At 38.8% G+C, this 22,724-nt stretch overlaps 1 protein-coding gene across 2 annotated transcripts in view; it reads left to right on the top strand.

The window, feature by feature from the left end:
• The first annotated feature begins 689 nt into the window (after positions 1–689).
• The window catches only part of LOC114461386 (tumor protein 63), a 29,402-nt gene continuing 7,367 nt past the window's right edge, over positions 690–22,724 (top strand). The window contains exons 1-5 of one of the 2 annotated variants that reach the window (XM_028443366.1): positions 690–965; positions 4,456–4,713; positions 18,198–18,384; positions 18,493–18,608; positions 22,613–22,722. In XM_028443366.1, coding sequence (XP_028299167.1) covers positions 924–965; positions 4,456–4,713; positions 18,198–18,384; positions 18,493–18,608; positions 22,613–22,722 — 713 coding nt within the window. In that variant the 5' untranslated portion in view covers positions 690–923. The remainder of the gene's footprint in view (positions 966–4,455; positions 4,714–18,197; positions 18,385–18,492; positions 18,609–22,612; positions 22,723–22,724) is intronic. The other variant, XM_028443368.1, reaches the window with a different exon arrangement.

The raw sequence follows: 22,724 nt of genomic DNA, 5'->3' as shown, positions 1-22,724 counted from the left end.
TGACACGTCTCCACTACCTGTTGTCCAGCACTGCAGCCAGATCAGCCGTCTGATACTTCTAATATCTGCAGGATCAGTTTCTGATGAAGACAAGAGGCAAAAAAATAACTCACAAATTGATCTCAGGTGTTGAAAATTAAACCTACAATGAAATGTAACTAGTTACCACATGAATGCTCATTTTAAAACATAGTGTTGTTGCTGTGTGGCATCTATAAGATATCAGCCTCAGTCATCTTTGATTGAAACAATGAGCAGGAGTCACATTGTTGTTCAGTATTAGAGGATGCAATGAGGAGCCTTTCTAATGCTAACAAGCATCTGCAGACGATCCTCTCGACTGCCATTCTACCCACCGCAGGGATTTCTCTTACTATTTTACTTTTGCATTGTCATTTTTCTGTTCGGACAAAACTTTATATTTGTTCCTTCTGATTTAAAGCCAGTCTATCCAACGTTGAATTTATTGGAATAGTTATCTAAATACCCTGTATACATACAGGGTTCGTATATGTAGTAAAAAATAAAAATGGAAATGCATTTTGCTGCTTTTGAAATGTAATATTTGTTAGATTTAAAAAGTAAATTTTAAATTTCATGTTTTCACTTTCAACTTAATAAAGTCATTTGTTTCATACACCCCCTGTGAGTGACTGCAGAGCTTCAAAGCAGAGAAGCATAAGGAGAGGCTTCTTCTTCTGGGGATGGGTGTGGACGCACCTATTGGTCAGGTAGCACCTCGAAGCCCTCCCCTTCTTCTTTAGGTATATATGATCTTCCCAATAGATCTCTATAGAAGCTTCTGCTTGTCCACTCTGTATCTGTCAGCTCACATCACTCCTTCAGAGTGAGGAAAAGAGACTTGTGGAATCCTGGAGCCAGTGGAGCAAACAGCGGCAGCTCTGCTCAACCTCAGCGCCAACATGTTGTACCTTGAGACGGGAACGGCCTCCTCTTACAGCGAGGTAAGCCCCCAGCAGAAGCTGGAGAGGAAGCATCAGGTCTGATCACAAATGTGGTTGGGCAAAGTTTCATGAAGTGGTGGATTGCAGCTCACATACGGTCAGATTTCTGAATGATGACCGGTTGGTTTACCTGTGGAAAGAAACAACACCAATGAGTGATTCGATCTTCTAGATATTGATCATCTCAGATACATTTGTTTGGAGGGGTTAAATTGTGCTTTCAACAGTTTTTGTGTGTCAGTGCACATCTGTGTGCACTGATTGCAGGGGAATGTAAACACCTGAAAGTTTCTCTCTGTGAATATTTCGTCTTGTAAAATGGCAGTTAACTCCTGGGCCTTGGAGCTAGTGTTCCTCTTTGAGAATTCCGTTAAAGAGTCCACCTTCAAAAGGTACAAAGAGGACTGGAATGTTTGAGATGTTTCTGCTCTCTGGGACGAGACACTTTATGGGAACAATTAGATAGATTTGAGCTTGTTTAATGATGTCAAAGGAAGGCGGAATGCCAGATGTTTCTCTTTTTGAGTTTCTTGGAAAAAATCTAAATACAAAATTGTGTTGTATCCGCAATGTTTTTCAAATATCTTTGTACAGATTATTTCACCAGGAACTTGTGTTATAGCTGCGTTTCCTTAAAACTAAACACCTGATGGTCAGATTGTAGTGTGCAGATAGCAGGTGTGTCAGGTTGCTGTCTTTTAAATCAGGGCGTCCTTAATTGGTGTCCGACTCGAACCCCTCAGTCTGCAAGTGGTATCAGGTTCCCCCAACTTTAACCCCTCCAGCACCTTCAGCATCTCCAGTCTACAAGGAGCTGCTGTAGCCATTAGGCTTTGTCTGATCCTACCTTTTAGTGTGCAGACATGATTGCTTTAGTGGTATGTTGATGTAGACTTATTTACCTGCTTTACCCTCCCAGCAGGATAAGGTGTAGAAAGACCCTCCACCCCTCTTTTCACTCATGCCTCACCCAACCCTACTGAGCTTTTAATGCCTTCCTCCCCCATCCTATGGTCACTCATCATAGTGCTTGTAGTCGCTCTTGATGCTGATCACCAGAGAGTGGGAGTAACTCCCCACCCAACCACCCCCAGACATGGTCTGTCACAGTTCCTGTCATCTCTTAGCTGTACAGAGTGGTGTTGATTTTGATTGTTCAACGTAAACCTAGTGGTCAGAGAAGGGGGGCATGGCCACCACTATGGGACCTTGAGCAACACCCTTAACCCCCAAAGCTTGCTCCCCCTGCGGCTGCAATGGAGCAGCCCACTGCTACCCCTCAGGGAAAATGGGTGAAAATGCAGTTTCAGGGTGAAGAGATTACTGTAATAAAGGGCACCATTATTATAATACTCAGTAAAACATTAGTTTGATACTTTTTCAGTCTTTTCTATTTTAGATATTTGTGATCCTTCACTTCAATGCATTACTTTGCATCAAGGAAATATCATTGATATCTGTAGCTCTTTACTTCAGATTCAAGCTAATTCACCAGTATTCACAGCATGTATCCCACTTGCAGTCATTTGACTCTCTTTCTGTGAACATTATCAAAGTAGTTCCAGGATGTCAGGGTAAGTGATTTACGGGGCTCCTGCTGAGCCTGACATCCCATAGGTCTAAATTCAGTGTCAGCTATAAACAGCTTGGATTTCTAAGATCTGCTAAAGAAGGGGTTATTAAATGGTTGCTGTATTACAGTGAAATATGAGCTGATTAAAGGAGGCATAAAGAACTTCTTCACACAAAGCTGCTATCCCACTTTCCAGCTAATTAAACATTAAAACGATGAAGTCAGGTGAGGATCAGTTGGAGCTATTTGGTCAATTACACTGAAATCCTCATCTTTGATCCTGATTCTCATTGAAACTACCCAATGCATTCTCACTGCCTTTATTGTGAAAGACCTGAAGAAAGACATTTGCTTTGTGTCCTTGCTTTTATCTGTTTTTGGTCTCTGGCCAGAATCAACCTTCTCTCCAGATTAACATTTGGGCATCGGTAATTAGTGCCTGTCACAGCCAGCAAAGCGGCTGCCAGGAGCTGGGACTGGGGGAAGCTACATGTCTCATGTACCATCAAAGGTATCACTAAGATTCAAGAAGGATTGTTCACTCTTCCTATTTGGGAAATATTGCTCAAACATGAACAACTGAGAAGCAACTTTTCACAACAAGGGTTACATGTACCATTAGGGGTACATGAGTACATGACAAGGCAACGTTAAACATTCATGAGAGAGCTCAATAAATGGGGCACAACTCATGAAAAAGTGTCTCTAAAGAAGCCAACATAACATACAATGTAGACACCCATTGCTCATTAAAAATGGATCATGGGTAATCAGAAGTAATTACCCTTCTGATAGCATATCAAATACAGAACCTATACAATACAGCAGAAGTGTTGGATTCAATAACACAATCTCACTTGGCACTGCAGCCATGTTTTTCTTGCAGGCTACACAATATTTCAACTCAATATGTTTCAATTGGAAGTTATTTCATTCAATTACTTTATTCAGGGTTTGGGTTATGATTAGGTTGGGGACTATACAATACTATATAGTGTTAGTGTAGGGGTTGATGGTTAAGTTGATAACTTCCATTATAATGTATCACTTTGCAATCTCCATCAGGATGCGATACATTTTGTGGCGTGTCAATAATAAAGTATAAATATTGGGCCCTGCAACATGTACAATATGTGTGTGTGTGCGTGGGTGTTAATCCAATTGACAAAACACTTGTCTCCTAACACCTGCATGACCACCATAATCGTCATCCAGTCAACCTCCTTTAAGATGTGGTGTCATTGTTCCTGTGGGGTTAAGCAGCCCTGCAGCAGCACACAAAGTGAGCCTCATCCCAGTAACACGCAATCATGTTGAGGTTGACTCAACTGACCTCGTTCAGGTGTGTCAGTTTGTGCCTCTGTGTAACAAAGCAGTGAAATTGATTGACATTTTATATTACAGAATGAGACTATGTAGATTTACTTTGGTCACTGGCTCCACACAACACCTGGCAGCACAAAAGCCATGGCACCTTTTCCATGAATGTGCCATTTATGAATGGAATGAAAAATGAGTCGATGCAAGCACAGCTCAAGCAGGAGGGGGCGGGGCCGATTCTGATCAAGGGGTGTGTTTTCAAACGTCATTTTCAAAGAATTAAAAACTCAAGCGAATTTCAAAAGTAATTAGACAAAATTGCAACATTATTGAGAAAGTTTAGGTGCAGTTTGAGAAAATGTCCAATGTATCTTGACAGAAGAAGAAAAAACTAGATAACTAGCTTGCAACTGCAAAATCCTTTTGTCTCACATCACTTATGTTCAAAATTCCATCTCAGCTGACAAACTGACCATTGTGGATCTAACTTAATATTTCTGTTTAAATTGCTAACACTCCTCAGTGCTTTCATCCAATGATGTCAAATTTCTCCTTTCCTAATCATAATCCCTATTCTTCTCTACCTCTTGTCTGCAGTCACAGTACACAAACCTGGGGCTCCTGAACAGCATGGATCAGAGCATCCAGAATGCCGGTTCAACATCCACCAGCCCATACCATAACGACCATGCACAGAACAACGTTACAGCTCCGTCACCCTATGCCCAACCTAGTTCGACCTTTGATGCCCTCTCTCCATCACCCGCCATTCCCTCCAACACAGACTACGCTGGACCCCACACCTTTGATGTGTCCTTTCAGCAATCCAGCACAGCCAAGTCTGCTACCTGGACGGTAAGTGCTGTCATTTTAATTTCATTTTTCATTTTTTTCTAAATAAATTTGAGTTCTACTTTTACTTTCTGGTGGATAAAAGATGCATTTCCTCCCACTGCATTTTGCAATACCAACATATTGAGCTCAACAAGCTTATATAGTTCTTATAATACGCTAGGGGTTTTGCACTTCATTGTGCCCTTCATTTACAGAACCCAAATCTCCTGCTGTTCTAAAGTTCATAATCATAAACCCATTGGTCACGACCCATCTTATTTAGCCTTTCATCCACCATTGCTTCTAGTGAAATGACATTGCAATGATTAGGTTGGTCTTCTGATGTGGTTATGAAAAACTTTAGGTAAGGCACACAGTCAAGTTCCAAGTACATGTTTCAACAACTTTGCAGAGGGCTTTCCAAAATACAAGTATTCCTCTGAAACAATCATATATGAATTATTTATGTCATAAATATTACATGTTTTAGGTCATGAGTTTGAAGCTTTTGGAGATTTCAATAAATTGGTGCAATGACTGTATGAAAGCACACATGTTCAAAAGCTGTAGATGGTGACTGATATAGCCTTTTAAGTTAAAGGGTACCTATAGTGGAAATGTACTGTATTTAACAAAAATGTATTTAATGTATTACCAACAAACAAAATATGTACACCTTTTTGTGAAAAAAAACACACAGTAAAATGACTCTTTAGAACAATCTTATGCGTTCGGGCATTAAGTATGGAGCATGTTTGTTGATTCCTGTTAGCTGTTGCTAGACAACAGTGTTCCGTTGGTCTACGCCGGTTTCTGAACAATGGCGGAGAGTAAAGCTAATGGTTGCTACAACAACAAGATTATAAAAAAAACACAAAAACATTTCTTTTGCATGTCTAAGCCAAATAACAACACTAAGTCAGAGTTATCCAGACCATGGCTCCATAATATTGGTACTGGATACACACTTAAAATGTTTCCGTTCTGACGAAATACGGTGATATGCGAGGACCGCTTCAAGCTGAGCTGCTATAAGAGAGATCTGCGGGCTGACTAATGGGGACAAAGCCAAAGTTACGTCTGAAACCAGACGCGGTTGCGACAGAATTTCTTCACAGAAAATCTCAATGCAGCTTGTAAACTTTCTTGTTCAGAGCACTACTACACCCCGACTAGATTGTTCCCTCCTACTTCCTTGTAGCTGTCACCATTTTTTTTATGGCGCATCCTCCCGTCCATGAACAAACATCCTTTCACGCAGCTTTCATCACAGTTGCTCACTATACCTGACCTAACTACACAGCCACGTTTCTGCTGGTAACAACAGCTCAGTTCATTAGGCTAATGCTGCAGGGCTGCATACAAGCAGGTAGTTGGTGAGAAAGGTGATTTTTAATCTTCTCCTAACCCAGGTGGTGCACTTTTGTCGCTAAACAATTGGTGACACACTGCTGTTTTGTGCCGATAGCTAACATAAAAACTACACTTCCCACAATGTAAACCGACCTGTTGCGCCTCTACCTCTCTCAATGCAGCATTTATTTAAAGCGACAGGCCAGGCTGATGAAAGAAAGTGTGTCATATCCTGTCCAAAATGGCAGCTCTCCATAGTTTATGCCAAAAGGTTTCAAATTGATTTAAGTCCATTAAATGTATGTTTTTTTTTAAATAAAAAAAGGTGCACATATTATGTTCAATGGTAATATATTAAACACATTTTTGTTATATATATTTTCCCTACAGGTCCCCTTTGAAGCAAAAATTAAATAAATTGTGAACTTTGGTGAGTAGCGATCATACCTGTCAAGTATCCCGTTTTAGCCGGGAAACTCACGTATTTTATCCCTCTTTCCCATAAATATCCCATATTTTAATGTAATAACAATTAAAAGATGACTTACTAAACTGAACGCCGTCACTAGCCTCGCGAAAACTACCACCTGAAATGGCCTGAGTGGCAGTTCTTGTGAGATTAGTGCCGACAGCAGCAACAAACCCAGAAACAACTCAGAAAAGAGATGATGAATAAAACAATCTGGTGATAAAAACAAAGAACTCGTATAAATACGTAGTGAAATATGACAGAGAGTTTATCTTCCTAAAGAGCAGCAGGATGTGACACAGTTACATATTCTGTTAGATTAATAACTGAGATATTAACATCTCCCACAGCGGAAGGAACGACGTAAGTCACCATTAAAAATCCACCAATCACAAGCACCACAAATATACACTGTTTTCAAAAAGTGTTAAAGAATGTAAAGTCTGTAATAAATGTGTAATAAAGTCTGTAATAAATGTGTCTAATAAGTCATTAGTGAATACCAGAGAACCCTATGAGTGAGCATGAGAAATTATAAGAAAATATATAATGAAAATAAAATGTTAATGTTTAACTTTTAGACAAGCAATGTGAAATTAACAGTAAATATGCAATGTGTTGACTTGTATATAAACTGTAAGTATATTAAATAAACACATGTGCTTCATAAACACATTTATGTTTTTATTTAGGCTGTTTTATAATTTAGGAATTAGGGCTGGACGATATATCGAGATTCAAGATATATCGAGTTTTTTTATTTTATACATTTATATAGAAAACTATAATATTTCATATATATATATATATATATATATATATATAATAGCTATATAAGGGATACTGGAGCTTGATTGGGTGGGTGGGACGGCTGGTAGTGGGCGCCAGAAAATTTCCCTTATTTTCAAATCCAAAACTTGACAGGTTTGGTGGCGATGGCACCAATAACATGTCATCAGTGGGGAAAAACTAACCTGTCTCATGACAGTCTAGTCCAAGCTTATGTTGCCTATTAGTGGGTGAACATCGAGTAAAACAACAAGTCTTTGTATCTGTTGTGAGAGCACATCACACATGTAAGATGTCACAGGCTTCTTTGTGCGTCTCATAGACGATAAAAATGACTTTCTGGCTGAACATTCAAAGCAAACGCATTTAACGGGAAACCTTCTTGTTTAGTGAACTACATGTTGATGTGTCAGCATGAGGTGTTTGGGTTAATTAGGCTTAAATTACATGGTTCAGGCCAACTAGAAATTTAAGGTTGATTGTAACACATTTAGCAAGGTAGGATGTAGCTTCTTGGGTTTTTTTAGACTTGTTCTATATGACTGTATTACTGATTCCATTGAGTAGTTACAAATAATATAATGCAGAGACTAATGAAATGCCCGAAGGTAACTTCTTTTTAGGGTCAAAGTGGGAGTGTGTTGAAGATTTTTCTCAAGGAACTACAGTATATCGATGGTGATCAATCCAGTAGCTTTTAGTTTACTGGTTTACTTCTTTGCCTACTTAGCAACTGGTCCACTGCTTTGAAGGGCAACCCCCTTATGGTGCACCTGGCAATGTTTGCATAAGAATTTTGTTGGAGCTTGATGGAAACACTGTCGAAAAAAATACAAAAATGTAATTTAAAATAATATTAAAGAAATACTGAAAACTGTACTTACATGTTGTTTATCCTCAATAAAGTGGTTTACAAGTTTGGATTACTCTAACTACCGTACTCCTTTTAATACCTTAAATATAAAGATATATTCTTGCTGGATTTTCACCTTTTTTAATGCACTTCTTGACCTTGACCTTTGCAGTCAGCGTTGAACAATATGACATTTTAGTTTAAATTGGATAGAGATATGGCATGTAAAATGTAGACTTCTAGGTTTTTGCAGTCTGCATGTTGTAACGCAATATTACATTTAACAAGTAGTAAGAGTCAGTTAAATCTTTTTTTAATGTAGTTTTATTCAAGGCACTTCATTTATATTTTTGTATTTCATTTCCAAACTTAAAAGTTTAGTACGCAATCCTGTTTGGAATTCTGGGTGAATTGGTTCTTCCATCCTGACAGTAGTCAATACATTATGTAGTCAAAAAAAAAATTTTTCCCAATCTTGCCTGTTTTCCAGAGTTTTAGCCCTCTGAAAAGTCCTTTTAATGACACTTCTATAAACAGGCTGTTTTGGGGCCTTCATGCATATGCATGAGTGGGCGTGTCATTAGACGCAGACTTAATGCGATCAGTGATCACCAAAGCAAATTTCTTTTTCTATCCACACACTCTTGTTATTGTGTTCAAAAAACTGCACATTACAGTAAAACACATGGATATTTAAGCTGCTTCAGAGTTTGTGTTCGTCACATCAGGAACAGCGTAGTCCGTCAGCTGAACACTCACCGGAGTATTAAGCTACGAAGTCACTTTCTTCTCCTCCTCACCTCCTATGACCACAGAAATAGTGCATTTAAGATGATCATTTGTTTTGTCCAACCTCTGCATCCAATTGTGTCTTAAACACGTCAGATCAAGTCAAAGGCGATATGAGGCGTTATAACGGATACTAAATATTAGGGGTGTCTCGATCCGGTATTGATATCGGATATCGGTCCAATATCAGCCAGAAAACGAATATCTAAAATATCGGACTGCATCTAAAATCTCCGATATGAGTTTTATTATATTTATTCAATTGTAGAATACTGTAGACATTATGTTGAAGGTTAAATTGTATGGAACCAATAGGTTAATAATAAATGCGTCAGTTTTACTCATACCTACTGTTGCTGAATATTGTTTTCTATTTAAGTAACATCACTTGATCAAGCAAAATAAGTAATAAAAGTATGTATGATTCGTGCTGGTATCGGATTGATATCGGTATTGGCAAATATCGGAAGTAAAAAAGTTTTCTCGGGACATCCCAACCAAAAATGGAACTGCTTCCTGGCGCTACACTGTGGCTGTCCACTGCTGCTCAGGGAGGGGTTACATGCAGAGAACACATTTTGTGTATGTAGCTTTACATATATGACAATAAATTATAATGTATATTCTATTTTAAACCGCAATGTTTGTTTTACCTGTGAGGTAGTTTAAGAGGGAGGAGCGAGGAGGGAGGAAACAAAACTTCTTCAACTTTGGTACTTTGAATGAAGCTATAGGAATATATATCACTGTAGCAAAACCATTATAAAGTGATTTTTTCATAATCCCACCCCTTTAACAAAATTACATCCTGTTGAAACAACGCATTTGCTTTCCATAAATGTATTACTTCCAGCCAACTTCTCTTTTTTTAGTGTTGCAAGTTATGGCTGTCTTTTTTCTTTCTTTCTTAGTGATAGCTAACTATGACTAAATGTTATTTTATTGATAGCGAGACTTTCTATGAGGCGGGGAGAGTTTAAACAGACACTTTGACCCATGAACTCTTTATTTGAGCATTTATGTCCAAGGCTAATTTTGGTGCTCAGTACTTGAAAGTCCTACATCTGGAGGAAAACATCAACGAGAATATATGGGCTTCCAATTCTGACAAAACCTTAGGAACTCATTGGTTGAGCAGCTGGGGTTTGTTACCTCATTACCAGTGACAGAAAATAGGCTCCCCAAGACTTTTTTCCTACATTATATAAACAATGATCTTGTTGTTTTCATCTTCACAGCTTTGTTGATGACAGAGGTAAACAGGTTTATTCGTTGCTCCAGGTGTGGTGATGCTCGGAACAGCGAGATGTCACGTTGTGGCGCTCAGTAAACCTGTACAACCAGCTCCTCCTGCTCTGTCATTATCCATGACAGGGCTAAGGGACAGCTGTTACATCAGGGTCCCATCTGCTTGGATTTTTATGTGTCTGTGGCATACTGCTCTGCAATGCACAAAGTTGCCACCTCAGTGTATTCATGCACCCTGGCGGATAAGATAGGTGGTATTTGGCACATTTTCTAGTATTGATTGGACCAAAAGAGAAGAGGGTAGGGCAATGAAGACAAAACATGTTAAATTGTCTAAAAATAGTCAACTTTTTAAAAATCCCGCAATGAAATGCTAACTTAAAGATGAGCTGTGACGTGATGAAACTTAAATGATAAAAGTAAATGATGAAAAGAGAGAGCATTGCTATTTTAATGGTTTTATTATTTTTTTACTTAATATTTTTAGTCTTTAAGTCTATTTATTGTTATTTTTTACCAACTTATTGATGTACTTTTAATGCATTTCACCCAGTTATAATTCTTTTTTGTGTTTATTATTTATAGCATTATGTTTTTTATTTTCATTATTGATGCTAATATCGTTTAATATTTACTGTCCTAGTGTTATTAACCCCAGTGCCTCCTCGGTGCATCCCTGCATCAGTGAGTAGATGTTGGCAGTAGCTGCTGTGGTTGGTCTCTTCACCTGTGGTTGGGTGGGTGCCTGCTATCTCTCTTACATGAGTTGTCATGAGTGATATCCACCCGCATATAGAGTAGGCTCTGTTTTAAAGGGTGCTTTTTCACTGGTCTTTCCATAGCCACACTACTTATTCTTTGTATCTGTGTGTCTTTTTAAGTGTTTTACAAAATGCTGCATTAACTTCTGTAACTGTTTTCTTATTTAGCTGTGTTTTACTTTTAATACCCAACACATGCCTCATGTGGGTCGGGTGCTAGTTTCAGGACTGGTGGGTTGGGAATTATGGGACTTAATCTTTAAAATGTATTTATTTTTGTGTATTTGTGTTCCTTTTCCTTTAATGTGGAACATCTGGGGTTGTATGATTGATTAGTGATTAAAAAAAACTATCTTGAGGGCACCTTACCTTTAAACCCAGGGAGTGCTGGGCCACCTCACCTCATTTCCTCACCACTCTAAGTGTGGGATTGTGACATTTACTCAATTCCCACATTACCTCACTCATCCCTCTCATTTTCACCATCCAAAAAAAAAAAAACAATTTCAGTGATGTGCAACTGTGAGGAAGTTGAGAGTGTGCTTTGTGAGTGGCACGTCCCATCACCGTGTTAAAGACATCGCTGACACAATGTGAAACAAACTGAGTCCCTTAGTCACAACACATTTTTTTTTTTTTTTTTTTTTTAGTTCTTAGTCACAACACATGATGCAAGACTCGTTGGATTTGTTTGATTCACATGGAAAAGGAAGAAAAGGCTCGATTTGTTGCTATTTGTTAGGTGTTAGTCAAGGCTAAAGCTCAGTTTTGTATTAAGATATTTACAGCTTTTTGGAATCAGTAGTATTTTTTTGTTGTTCAGTATAAATGCGTGGAAGGCTCTTATCACACCAAATTTAAATATATGAGCTAAAATAGCAGCTTACTTGAAAACGTGCACGCCAAGATTTAGTCCTGGTTCTTCAAATGTAACAAAACCCACTCAGCCTTCCCCTTAATTATTAACCGAACCACGTTCTGCCCCTGAAACCAGTACAAAAGAGGTCTTCATTAATGGTCCTGAACCGCCACTGTCCTGTCTGTTTCAAGAATATCTGTTATCCTGTTATTTAGCAAGAAGATTAAATGTGCACGAAGGAGACTCTCGACGATCAGGGCTGATGTGAACGCAAACATGGGTTGGGGGACAAGGTACAAGGTTGTTGTTCTTTTCTGTATTTCTTTTTTGATGCTCACCAAACAAATCAATTGGTCATCTTCTCAGATGTTAGCTGTGTTTGTCACAGATCTAAATCTGTTTTCTGTTGATTCTATGATAGAGTCATTTTGACTGCAGTGGCACACTGATCGATCTTAGAAACATTGTGTTTTCTCTTTGTGAAGGTATCTAGTGTAAAACCCACCTGATTTCAGTCTATTAGCCTAAACCACTGAAGATGTCATCTTCGCAGGTTGACTTTGTGCTTTCTCCTGCTCTCCTGACATTCTCCTTTTTTTGTTTTTGATGCTTATGGGATGTTTCACAAGACTTAACGGACTGTGTATTGTACTATAATGACTGTTCTTTTTGAGACACACCTAATCTGGAGCCCACACCTTAACCTCTTCCCGTCTGGGATGAGCGTGACACACACAGAAAGGTGAAACACGTCAACCTTTCCCAGAACTGCTACCACACTGTTTCCTTGCCGTTTCCATGGCATATCCCTTCTTTGTGGTTCACTCAGAAAAATAAACTTTTGTTCCGGTCAGACACACACAGTAAATTGATGAAGTGTTGAAAAAAAGGCTGCCATTGTCAGCCATTGACACTGCTATTGTGTGTCTGACGATGGGTTGTGTTTGCCGTGTGTATTAGCTGCCACCACATATAGGGAAAGAAGAGGAATGTCATAGTTTGCACTATCACTGGGATGCTGCAGAGCTCATGGGGGATTACAGTAATGGAGTGAGGACCTGCAGATAATACTTGTGTAAATACTGCATGCCTCTTTTTTGAACCCTGTGCTCTTGGAGTGGGTTTCTGTCTTTTTGAGAGAGTTAAGCTTGATGGCTGCATCTCACATTGCGCCGGAGGAGGAGGAGAGCCCGTGAATGCTCAAAGAGAAGAGTGTTCCAGCGAAAGGCAGCAAGACACAGCTTGCCCCTGGAACATCTGCGGGCCCGTCCCACGCCTCACGAGATGGGGCTGAGACTTGTTTGTGTCAAGAAGCCTGTCAAGACTCGCCCATCACAGAGAAACAAGCCCTGTAAGCTACAGATGGGAAAAGGTAGAGGGGAAATTTTAAAAAGGCAGACTTCGAAGTTTTTGTTTTTTTGATGGTGTGGGTTATGGGATTTCTCAATAACTTCTGTGGAAACGCTTGTTTTTGTTTTTTTTACCAGCTAGAGTAAAAAACTTGTTTTTGTTCTCTCTCTCTCTAATAAACAGCCTCACACATAAATCTGCAGCCATGTGTTACCTTTGTGCTGTTGCTCAAAGCAAAGTCATATGTTAATCTTGACAGACAAATACAAGTGGATCAGATATCAATAAACTTTGGATTTTAAGTTGATCTCATCACCAACCACAGAATAACACATGCCTGCTTATAGGTATAGCTTCTTGAGAAAATGTAATTTTGGTAGACAAGACTTTGTTTGTTTAATTAACCATTTAGTGCAACCACCTGATGCACACTAATAAATCTTCTTTGTAAAGCCGAGCTGGAAATCCAGTACCAAAGGAATCCCTGACAAAATATCAATGGACAAAATGGCAACTGACCAAAATGTACATTTTTTTCTAACTATCTAATAACACTAACTAACCGTAACACTAATTGTATAGAATGTTTTCAAGAATATGTGTCATAGGTGTCATTCCATGAAATGTCTTTAGAAATCACGTAGAATGTTACTAAAAATGTCTGTGTGAATACAGAAACAAAAGTTAAGATTTTTCATGTTATATTTTTACCATTGAGCTACACTAAAATGGTGACCACAGATTTATAAAAACAAATTTGATTAGCAAATGAAAACCAATTTGCCTCTATAGGATTTTTAAAAAGCAGCATGTCAGCATGAAAGGTGCTGAAGCTCATTAGTAAATAACACCTAAATCTTTGTTTTGCAAGGTACACACACAAATAAAAGTCTGTTAGGCTTATAAAATCCTAGATTTAATCCAAAAAGGTTTTTTGCTTAGGCATCAAAGGAAAAAAGGGGGTTTGGAGAATTGCTGAATCAAACAGGTTATGAAGAAGCTGCAGGCATGACATGACATGTCAGTTATGAAGAAGACAAGACCAGAGGCGCCAAACAGCGCTTGTTTAAGGCCCGATGTTTGTCAGGACTTGACTTTTGCATGCGCCCGCAGCGCCTGTCAGAGAGAAAAGAACGCTACAGCTGTGGGCCTGCCTCAACCTGCACTGCACAGGAAGTATTTGTTCGTGTGCTCAAGTGCTCTCCATGGTAGAAAGTAATAGCGTACATATGGAAAGTCTGCATCTATATAAGAGGTTTTCCTGCTCAGAAGAATTTCATATATTTATCGAATATTGTCACCATCATGTTTATAGGATTTTCTGAGACCTGGATGAACTAGAATCTTTAGACATCTCAGCAGTAGTTGTGTTTCTGACCTCACAACATTCAGCAATGCTCCTGCACTCAGCATGGAGGTAGTTGCAGCAGGTTCCGATATGAAGTATCCCATGTGCAAACACTACTGTTTTCTCTCCCATGTTTGCTATCAGGCCTCTTTGTGTTGTGCACGGTGCGTTCCTGGGCTCTGTAACTCACCTTGCAACCAATGAATGGCTCATAATTATATGGTAACACCATAGCGCCGCGCCCTGTGTGAGCCACTGAAAGCCATCAGTCAACTGGCTGCTCCTCCACCCTGAACCGTGTTGGCTTTAACCTCATGCTCCAGATCCTGCTATCCCCACTGAGCAAACAGAGCGACAGCAGCACATAGCTGTGTACTCAAAGTTTGTAGCCCCTGGGCTGGGGTGGATCTCTGGGTGTGTGCGTGTGCGGGAATGTGCATGAAAGTTCAGCATCCAGACAAATTTAGGTTTTCTTGCTTATGAAACTTTTCTGATTGGATGCCAGCGCATTGAGATGGGCAGAAAATCATGTTTTTTTCTATTGCAGCACTCTGTCAGTCATTTCTACTTTTCTCCACCTCATTTAGCTGATTGACAAAGGCAAACAGGGAGTATCAGGTTAGAAGCAGAGGGACAGCTACAACCATTTGTCTTGAGCTCAGATGATCTGTTTGGAAAGATGTTTTGATTTACATGAAGACTCAGTTCAGTCATTTTGTTAATGTTCATTTTCCTATTCCTAAAGAACTCTGAATGCATTGGTACTTTTAGCATTTTTGAGCTTGAGCTTGAAGTATTTGTAGCATCATTGATTTTTTTTTTTTTACATAATGCAAAATTTGTAATGCTGGTGTATAAACTGAACAATAGTTGCTGTTGGTGCGGGAAGATGTGGGAAAAGAGGTGTAAAAGTGCAGGTTTGAGTTTGTCCTGATGAAAGGAAATGTAGTGCCTGGAGATCAAAACAGAAAACATCTGTGCCAAGCTGGAGTAATATTTTAAGTCAGCACAGACGATGACAGTGCTTTTCATTGGAAACACACTTTGAGCTGGAATTTTATGTAGAATTGTTCTCCCACGCACAGCCCCGAGCATTATTCAAAATGTTGGCTTTTCTTTGCTCAGAAACCAACTGGGCAGGGGAAAAAATACCTCCCCCTTCATCCTTCAACCAGTCTTCCTGTGCACATAGAGGATTTAAGCTGTGCTTACCCAGCAGTGATTTGAATAGGTTGTTTACACAGTTGGGTTGTGCCCATTAGCAACAATTCAGCCTGTATCAATTCTACAGTGGCAGGGCTCAAATCTCATCTGTTATTTATGATTGCACTACATCAGTGTGAGGCAATCTGAGTATGAAGAATCACCTGTTGGATCTCTATTTGTTTTAAATCATTTTTCCTGAAAGCCAGACTTAATTAATCTGCTCTTGATGATGACCATAATAATAATAATAATAATAATAATAATAATAATAAATGTATTTTGTAATGCACATAACATTTTAAAATCTCAAAGGGTCCAAAGCCCTCAAAGCTCATGAGTTCACATGTTGAACGGAAAATTGCCTGTCTTTATTTTAGCAGTACAATTATGTATGACATGTACAGAAATGTACGCCAAAAGTAGTTCATAATCGGTTTTAATTTTGGCTGCAAAAATAATTTTAATTTAATCATAGTTTTAGTTGTTGAAGAATTACTGTATTTTTTCAAAACTATATCGGCATCTCATTACATGACTTTTCTTTTCTGGTCAAGCACAGCTGGATGTAGACCACATTTTCTAAAGATTTAGTGAATAAATAAAATGGCATAAAATGACCTATTTTACTGTCATGAGGAATGAATATTTTAGAAACATTAACTAATACATTAACTAACACTAATAATGATAAAGATGATGATCCTGCTTACATAGAAGTGGCATTCCTAATTCTAATTAGAGAAGATATTAATAAGTGACTAATAAAGTTATCTTGTTAAATACAGATAATTGATAAAGGTATCCAAGTTAGAGCTGTAATCAGGCCATAAAATTAGACACGACCTGGCCAGAGCCTGACAAAATACGGCCCAAACCCATTCAAACTTGAATGAAACTGATCGCTCTTTACGGCCGAACCTACAGCCTGACATTATTCAAATCTGTGCATGCATATGTAGAATAATCCAAGGCGAGTTTCTTTACTAACTCAGCTTTATTTACGAGCCACTCGTTCTGCATACAACTATAAACACAAGCTTCATGTACACGCTATGTACCGGTTTATGTCTGGATAAGTCTAACTGATATTTCTTTAAATCCCACACATGCCCCTTCACTCTAACTTGCTCCACCTTGAAAAAATCAACCTTAGTGTGAGTACTAATCACACTAAGTCTGACCTCAAAATTAGTATGTGGTATTAATATGTAGATAGTATGATAAGATTGAATGTGTGAGAAATACCCAGATGAATAATATTGGGACATTTTTTAAGTATGAATGGTGGGCACACTAGTCATACTGAATTGCCCCATGATGCATTGCGAGCGGAATGTAAAATCGTCCTGGGACCATCATTACCTTTTCAAAACAAAAGCATCTCTTCTTGTCGTCCATTCGCTTTTTAACGTTTTTATAAATAGGGCTCTTGTTTTGGAATTAACTGGAAGTTTTGTCAGTAGTACAATGGTGGGTCTTCGAAAATAAGTGTTTTGCAGGGAAGGTCAGCAACTTCAAAACCCAAAGGCAGTGGCTATCCGTACGGTTGCCATGTCAATAGAACGACATTCTATCCATACTATCCATTATTGGCCAGTTTAGGTCATGTGACTAAGACTATACCTATAGTTAAAAAGTCACCCTAATCCTAACTCTAACTCTAACCCTAATGCGCTACATACGTGTACTTCGGTAAACGTACCAATAGCACCGGGGGTTGTCCATAGGGCAACCGTACAAATAGACACTTTCAAACAAAAAAATGCCTTGATTATGGGGCGGGGCTCCTGGAGCAGTTAAGGCACACCCAGTTTATACTATAAAATCAAATCAAATCAAGCTTTATTGTCATTTTGCAAAACATACACAACAGTACAGACAAGTTGATAGAACATTTCTCCAGGATCAGTTAAAAACATACACATCTCCCACACAACACATACACGCATACTGACACACACATCCCTGAGATGTCTTTATAGTTAAAAAGTCAAATAGTTAAATAGTCTCCAGCAGCAGCCAGAGCGCATGTTAATGGGACCTGAATAAAATGCTGAGACTAAAACCAAATTATAAATACTGAAACTTCTGAAAACTTAGTACTAAAATTAATTGTAATAGCTAGGTTTCAACCCATAGAGAGCAGCCAAATTGAAATTATTTGACTAAAATGTTGAGAGTTGGACCAGGATCAATCAACAGCACTACTTAATACTCACATACATATGTATTCCACAGAGTGGAATACATATGTATTTTCATTAAATTTTAGTTGCTGTCTTTGTTTTCATTAAGTCTTAGTTTCATTTTAGCCAGATAAAATGGTAAAGTTGATAAAAATGAAAACAAAAGTATATAAACTAGTAGACTACGGGTTGTAATGATCATTTTGTGATTTAGTGAACACATAAAAGATGTTTGCTGAAGTTGATGTATGACTCTTGCATGAATTTTGCTTGTTTTCCCTTTTTGTTCTGCAGTACTCCACAGACCTGAAGAAGCTTTACTGCCAAATTGCAAAGACGTGTCCCATTCAGATCAAAGTCCTGACCAACCCACCCCAGGGTGCTGTCATCAGGGCCATGCCAGTGTACAAGAAAGCCGAACACGTCACTGAAGTGGTGAAGCGCTGCCCGAACCATGAGCTGAGTCGTGAGTTCAACGATGGTCAGTCTGTCAATATTTACTAAAACAAGAAGAGTCAGATTCAGCTTTTTCTTTGGTAATCATTGTTTTGCCATTGACTATTAATAACCTTTGTAATATTGCTTCTAGGCCAAATTGCTCCCCCGAGCCATCTGATCCGCGTGGAAGGAAACAGCCACGCCCAGTATGTGGAAGACTCCATCACTGGGAGACAAAGCGTCTTAGTGCCTTATGAGCCTCCCCAGGTGAGCAGTTTACCAACACGCTGTCAGTCAGTGCGTTTACCAGTGACATGTAAAAAACAACAATGATAAGATAAAATCAATGTGTCCTCTTGTCTGTTTCATAAACTTGTTTTCTGTAAAAATGTTAACATTTTTATGATGAAAATTTGCTGGATTTTATGCATTGCCTTTTGAAATCCATGGGATAAGGTCAAGGAGAGGAAGGGGTGAGCTGTGTTTCACCTGTGATGTCACTCCGTCACTCACACTGACTGAGCAAGCAGTTGGCGCATGCCCATATATCACCAATATACATGTTTGTTTTCGCTAAACATGTACTGACATGGTGACGTTCCACAGTCTGTTGGCATCTTCCACAGTATAAGCGAGCAGTCAACATGCACGGTGTAGAGGTACTGTGCCTCACTGAGGGGGCAGAGGTCGGCATTAAGGACTGGGGGCTTGTGGTCAGGAGTGAGCTTTAGTACTGGGCATGGGCTTTCCCACCATTAGGTCTTAAATCATACCCCAAATATCCCCACAACTTCATATATAAAATAAAGGAATTCACAATTTAATTTTTTAATCAAAAAAAAGACACCTGGCAAAAAATGTTTTTTTTTTTGTTTTTCTTTTAAATATTTTTTTAAACTTACTGTTTTAATAATTAAAAAAATGTTTTTTTTTTGCTATTGAATTGTTACAACATGAAATTGACTACTAACTAATGTTTCAATAAAGGTCCAAATTGAAATATAAAGGAAATCAGAATCGTTATTCCGGAGAAAAGAATCAAATAAAAAGTACAAGGCAATACTTCTCCCTATTTAATAATTGTTATGTAATTGAAAAATTACATAACAAAGAGAAAGACATGTTGTACATTTAAGCTTCTATTGGGTTCATTCAGAAAACTCCAGAGGAGTTAGTGCCTCTCCAGTCATGAACCTCACGGCACGTCACTGGCGTTTACATGCATGCAGCTATGGAATTATGCTCACAGTGGTCCTCATTTATCAACCGTTCGTACGTTCAGATCTGAGCGGACAACGAAAGTTCGACCATATTCACGCAAGCTATGATCAGACCTCACGTCAGGTCTGACCCTGTGTACGCAAATCTAAATGTGTGGATTTGTGCTGCAGCACAGTGTAATCTGACTGAGACTGAAAATATTTATTAAACAAGCCTCAGTTGTCATTTTAGTATAAGCAGATACTGTACACATTCAGAACGAATCAAAACTGATTATTAAACCAAATTTAACTACGTACAATTATGAAGCCACGTTATTACCAAAACCACTTTTTTGCTTTTTCTTTCACGGAATACCATATAACTCTGCTAATAAACTAAGCAGGAGCGCATAGGTTCACCCAGTGCGCACACAGGACGCAGCACTGGTATGCTCATCTTGGAGATTAGGTCTTATTTCCTCCATACCTTCAGTGGGGGCTGTACAGTAGAAATAGGACCTCATTCATGCTTTTATATGTAAATAATTCCTTAAACTTTCACAAATGCACTGCAGTAATCGGTAATGTGATGAATTATAGGTGAAACTGGCTGAACGCACAATAGACAAAGGGACAATTTGCTATTCAAAATCGTTTCGATCATATTTATTGCCTAAAGCGTGCAAACTGAGGCTGATTTAAACGCCATATTTCCTGGAGTGTGTCTCCAGGATCTCTGTTGTGAAGTTGCTCGCAGCGAATATGGGGGGGGGCAGACGTCACCTGCTCAGTAGTGGATCCTCTTCCACAGAGCATTCAAATGTGCTTCATTAATTCCAGTTGTCACACGTTCAAAGAGTAGATTTTTGTTTTGCTCTACCTCAGATGTGAGAATGCCAATGTTCATCTTGACCTTAGTGGGCGGGGCATCCGAAACAGGAGATTTATCAACACCGGATCATTTGTACACTGAGATTGGTCAAATACGAATGTTTTACTGAATCACACATTTACAAGCTCCCTCACATATGGCCTGGTAAGCAGTACCAACACTTTTAAATTTAACCCTTTAGCATACTGGGACTTTTTCTGGGTTCCCCAATAAAATGCATCGCTTTGCAATCGTCACCAGAAAGCACCACAACATTTTGTAACGCTCAGCACATACAAAATAGGTGTCACATAAACATTACATGTATACTGCAGAGACTCTGTGTATTGCTGGTCAATAAATGGGATTTTGGATTCATTATTTATTTTCAGATAAAATATATGAAAATATTACTAAATTGGCATGCGTTTGCAAGTTTGGAAAAAACAGAGGCCAGGCCCAATTCTGAGAAAAAATATAATTTACAGAAGGAAACCGTAACTGTAATAAGCTTATTGCAAAGAACAATTTAATATTTTTAAAATGTTAGTCTAAATGGAATTTCTTATTTCTTGAGGTTTTTAAGGAGCTTTTATTTTATAACTTTTTCCAATGTTATTTTCAATATCCAGCCAAGCTGAACTGCTTGGATGAATTTTAAAAACCCAGAGCCAAAGCCAATGAATCGGACTAAGCCATTTATTTGGCTTTCTCAAGCCGCATGTAACTGCACTGAGTGACAGCCACCTCTGACAGAGCAGCGACAGACTCTCATGTCCGGCCGCTCAGTACTGACAAACAGCAACTCCAGGGCCCCTAAAGCCCCGTGGCCATCATTACCGGGGGTGGGGGGCGAGCCAGGAGATTAACTCCCCTCTAAACGGCGCTGCAGTGACAGATGCCTGCAAAAATCAAAAGGAGACACTAACAAAGCTAAAGTGACTCAATAACCCAGAGTTCACAGAAAACATGGTGAAGGAGGTTTTAGTCATTATACTGCAAAAAAGTCGAACAAACTGCCAACAATTAAATCTTCTTTTCACTACTCATTTTGACTGGGGGGGTGCTATGTTTGAAATTTGCTATACAAATAAATTTGAATTGCCTTGCCCTTGTTTTGCCTTGGATGTGGAATATTCACTAGTAATCAAAAGATTAAGAGTAAGCACTGACAAAAACTTCAAGATATGGCCTCGGGAGCGACCCAAGGTCATACCTACCAAGTTTGGTAAAAATTGGTCTTGCCATTTAAAAGATATAAATTTCTCATAATTTCACAGCCCCCTAGTGGCCTAAATTATTAAAATTTTGCTAAAACCCCCACAGTCACATGCCAACCAAGGACCTTAGATTTGTTGTTGTTCGTCTTTATTTTGACCGTATTTTTATAGTTAGCTGGAAATTTTTAGTCGTTATTAATTTGCGCATATTTTGCCCCAACAAAGTTTTTTGCTGAACTTTAGATCAGGTCCAAAGGAAGTCTCTACGTGCAAAGTTTCACGCTGATTGGACAAAACCCCAAGGAGGAGTTTGAAAAAGTAGGTTTTTGATGTGTAGTGAGTTACAAAGAGCAATATGTCATGTAATAAGCCACGCCCACTTTGACCAATCGCAAATAACTTTTAGATATGGCCTCAGGAGCGACCCAAGATCATACCCCCCAAATTCGGTAAAAATCGGTCTTGCCATTTAGGAGATATAAATATTCCATATTTGCAGCGCCCCCTAGTGACCTACATTATTAAAATTTGGCGCATACCCCCACAGTCACATGCCAACCAAGGATCTCAGATTTGGTGTTGTTGGCATTTATTTTGACCGAGATATGCACCAGTTTTTATAGCTAGCTAGAAAACTTCACTCGTTAATAATTTGCGTATATTTTACCCGAACAAAATTCTTTTATCAACTTTTGATCCCCTGGCCCCGCGGGCTTGGCCCCCTAATAAAAGAACTGCTCACAGAGGAAGTTTGGCCTGTAATCATCTACATTAGCACCTCCAGGAATAAGGAGAATAGTTAAGAAATGTAACTGACATTCCACCACCTTGATTAGATCAAAACCATTGAATTATTGAAATGTTTCCCAAATATACATTTGGATCATGTGTGCTGTAATAAACACAAAGAAAAAAACAAAAAAAAAAACAATGTTTATTAATGTTATCATTCACCGTTCCTATGGTTTCCCTCCTCAGGTGGGGACAGAGTTCACCACAATTTTATATAACTTCATGTGCAACTCCAGCTGCGTTGGCGGAATGAACAGACGCCCGATTCTCATCATTGTCACATTGGAAACTCGAGAGT

Source organism: Gouania willdenowi, chromosome 4 (genome assembly GCF_900634775.1).
Source record: "Gouania willdenowi chromosome 4, fGouWil2.1, whole genome shotgun sequence".
NCBI classification, from domain to species: Eukaryota; Metazoa; Chordata; class Actinopteri; order Blenniiformes; family Gobiesocidae; genus Gouania; species Gouania willdenowi.
This window is presented reverse-complemented; position numbering and strand designations above follow the sequence as displayed.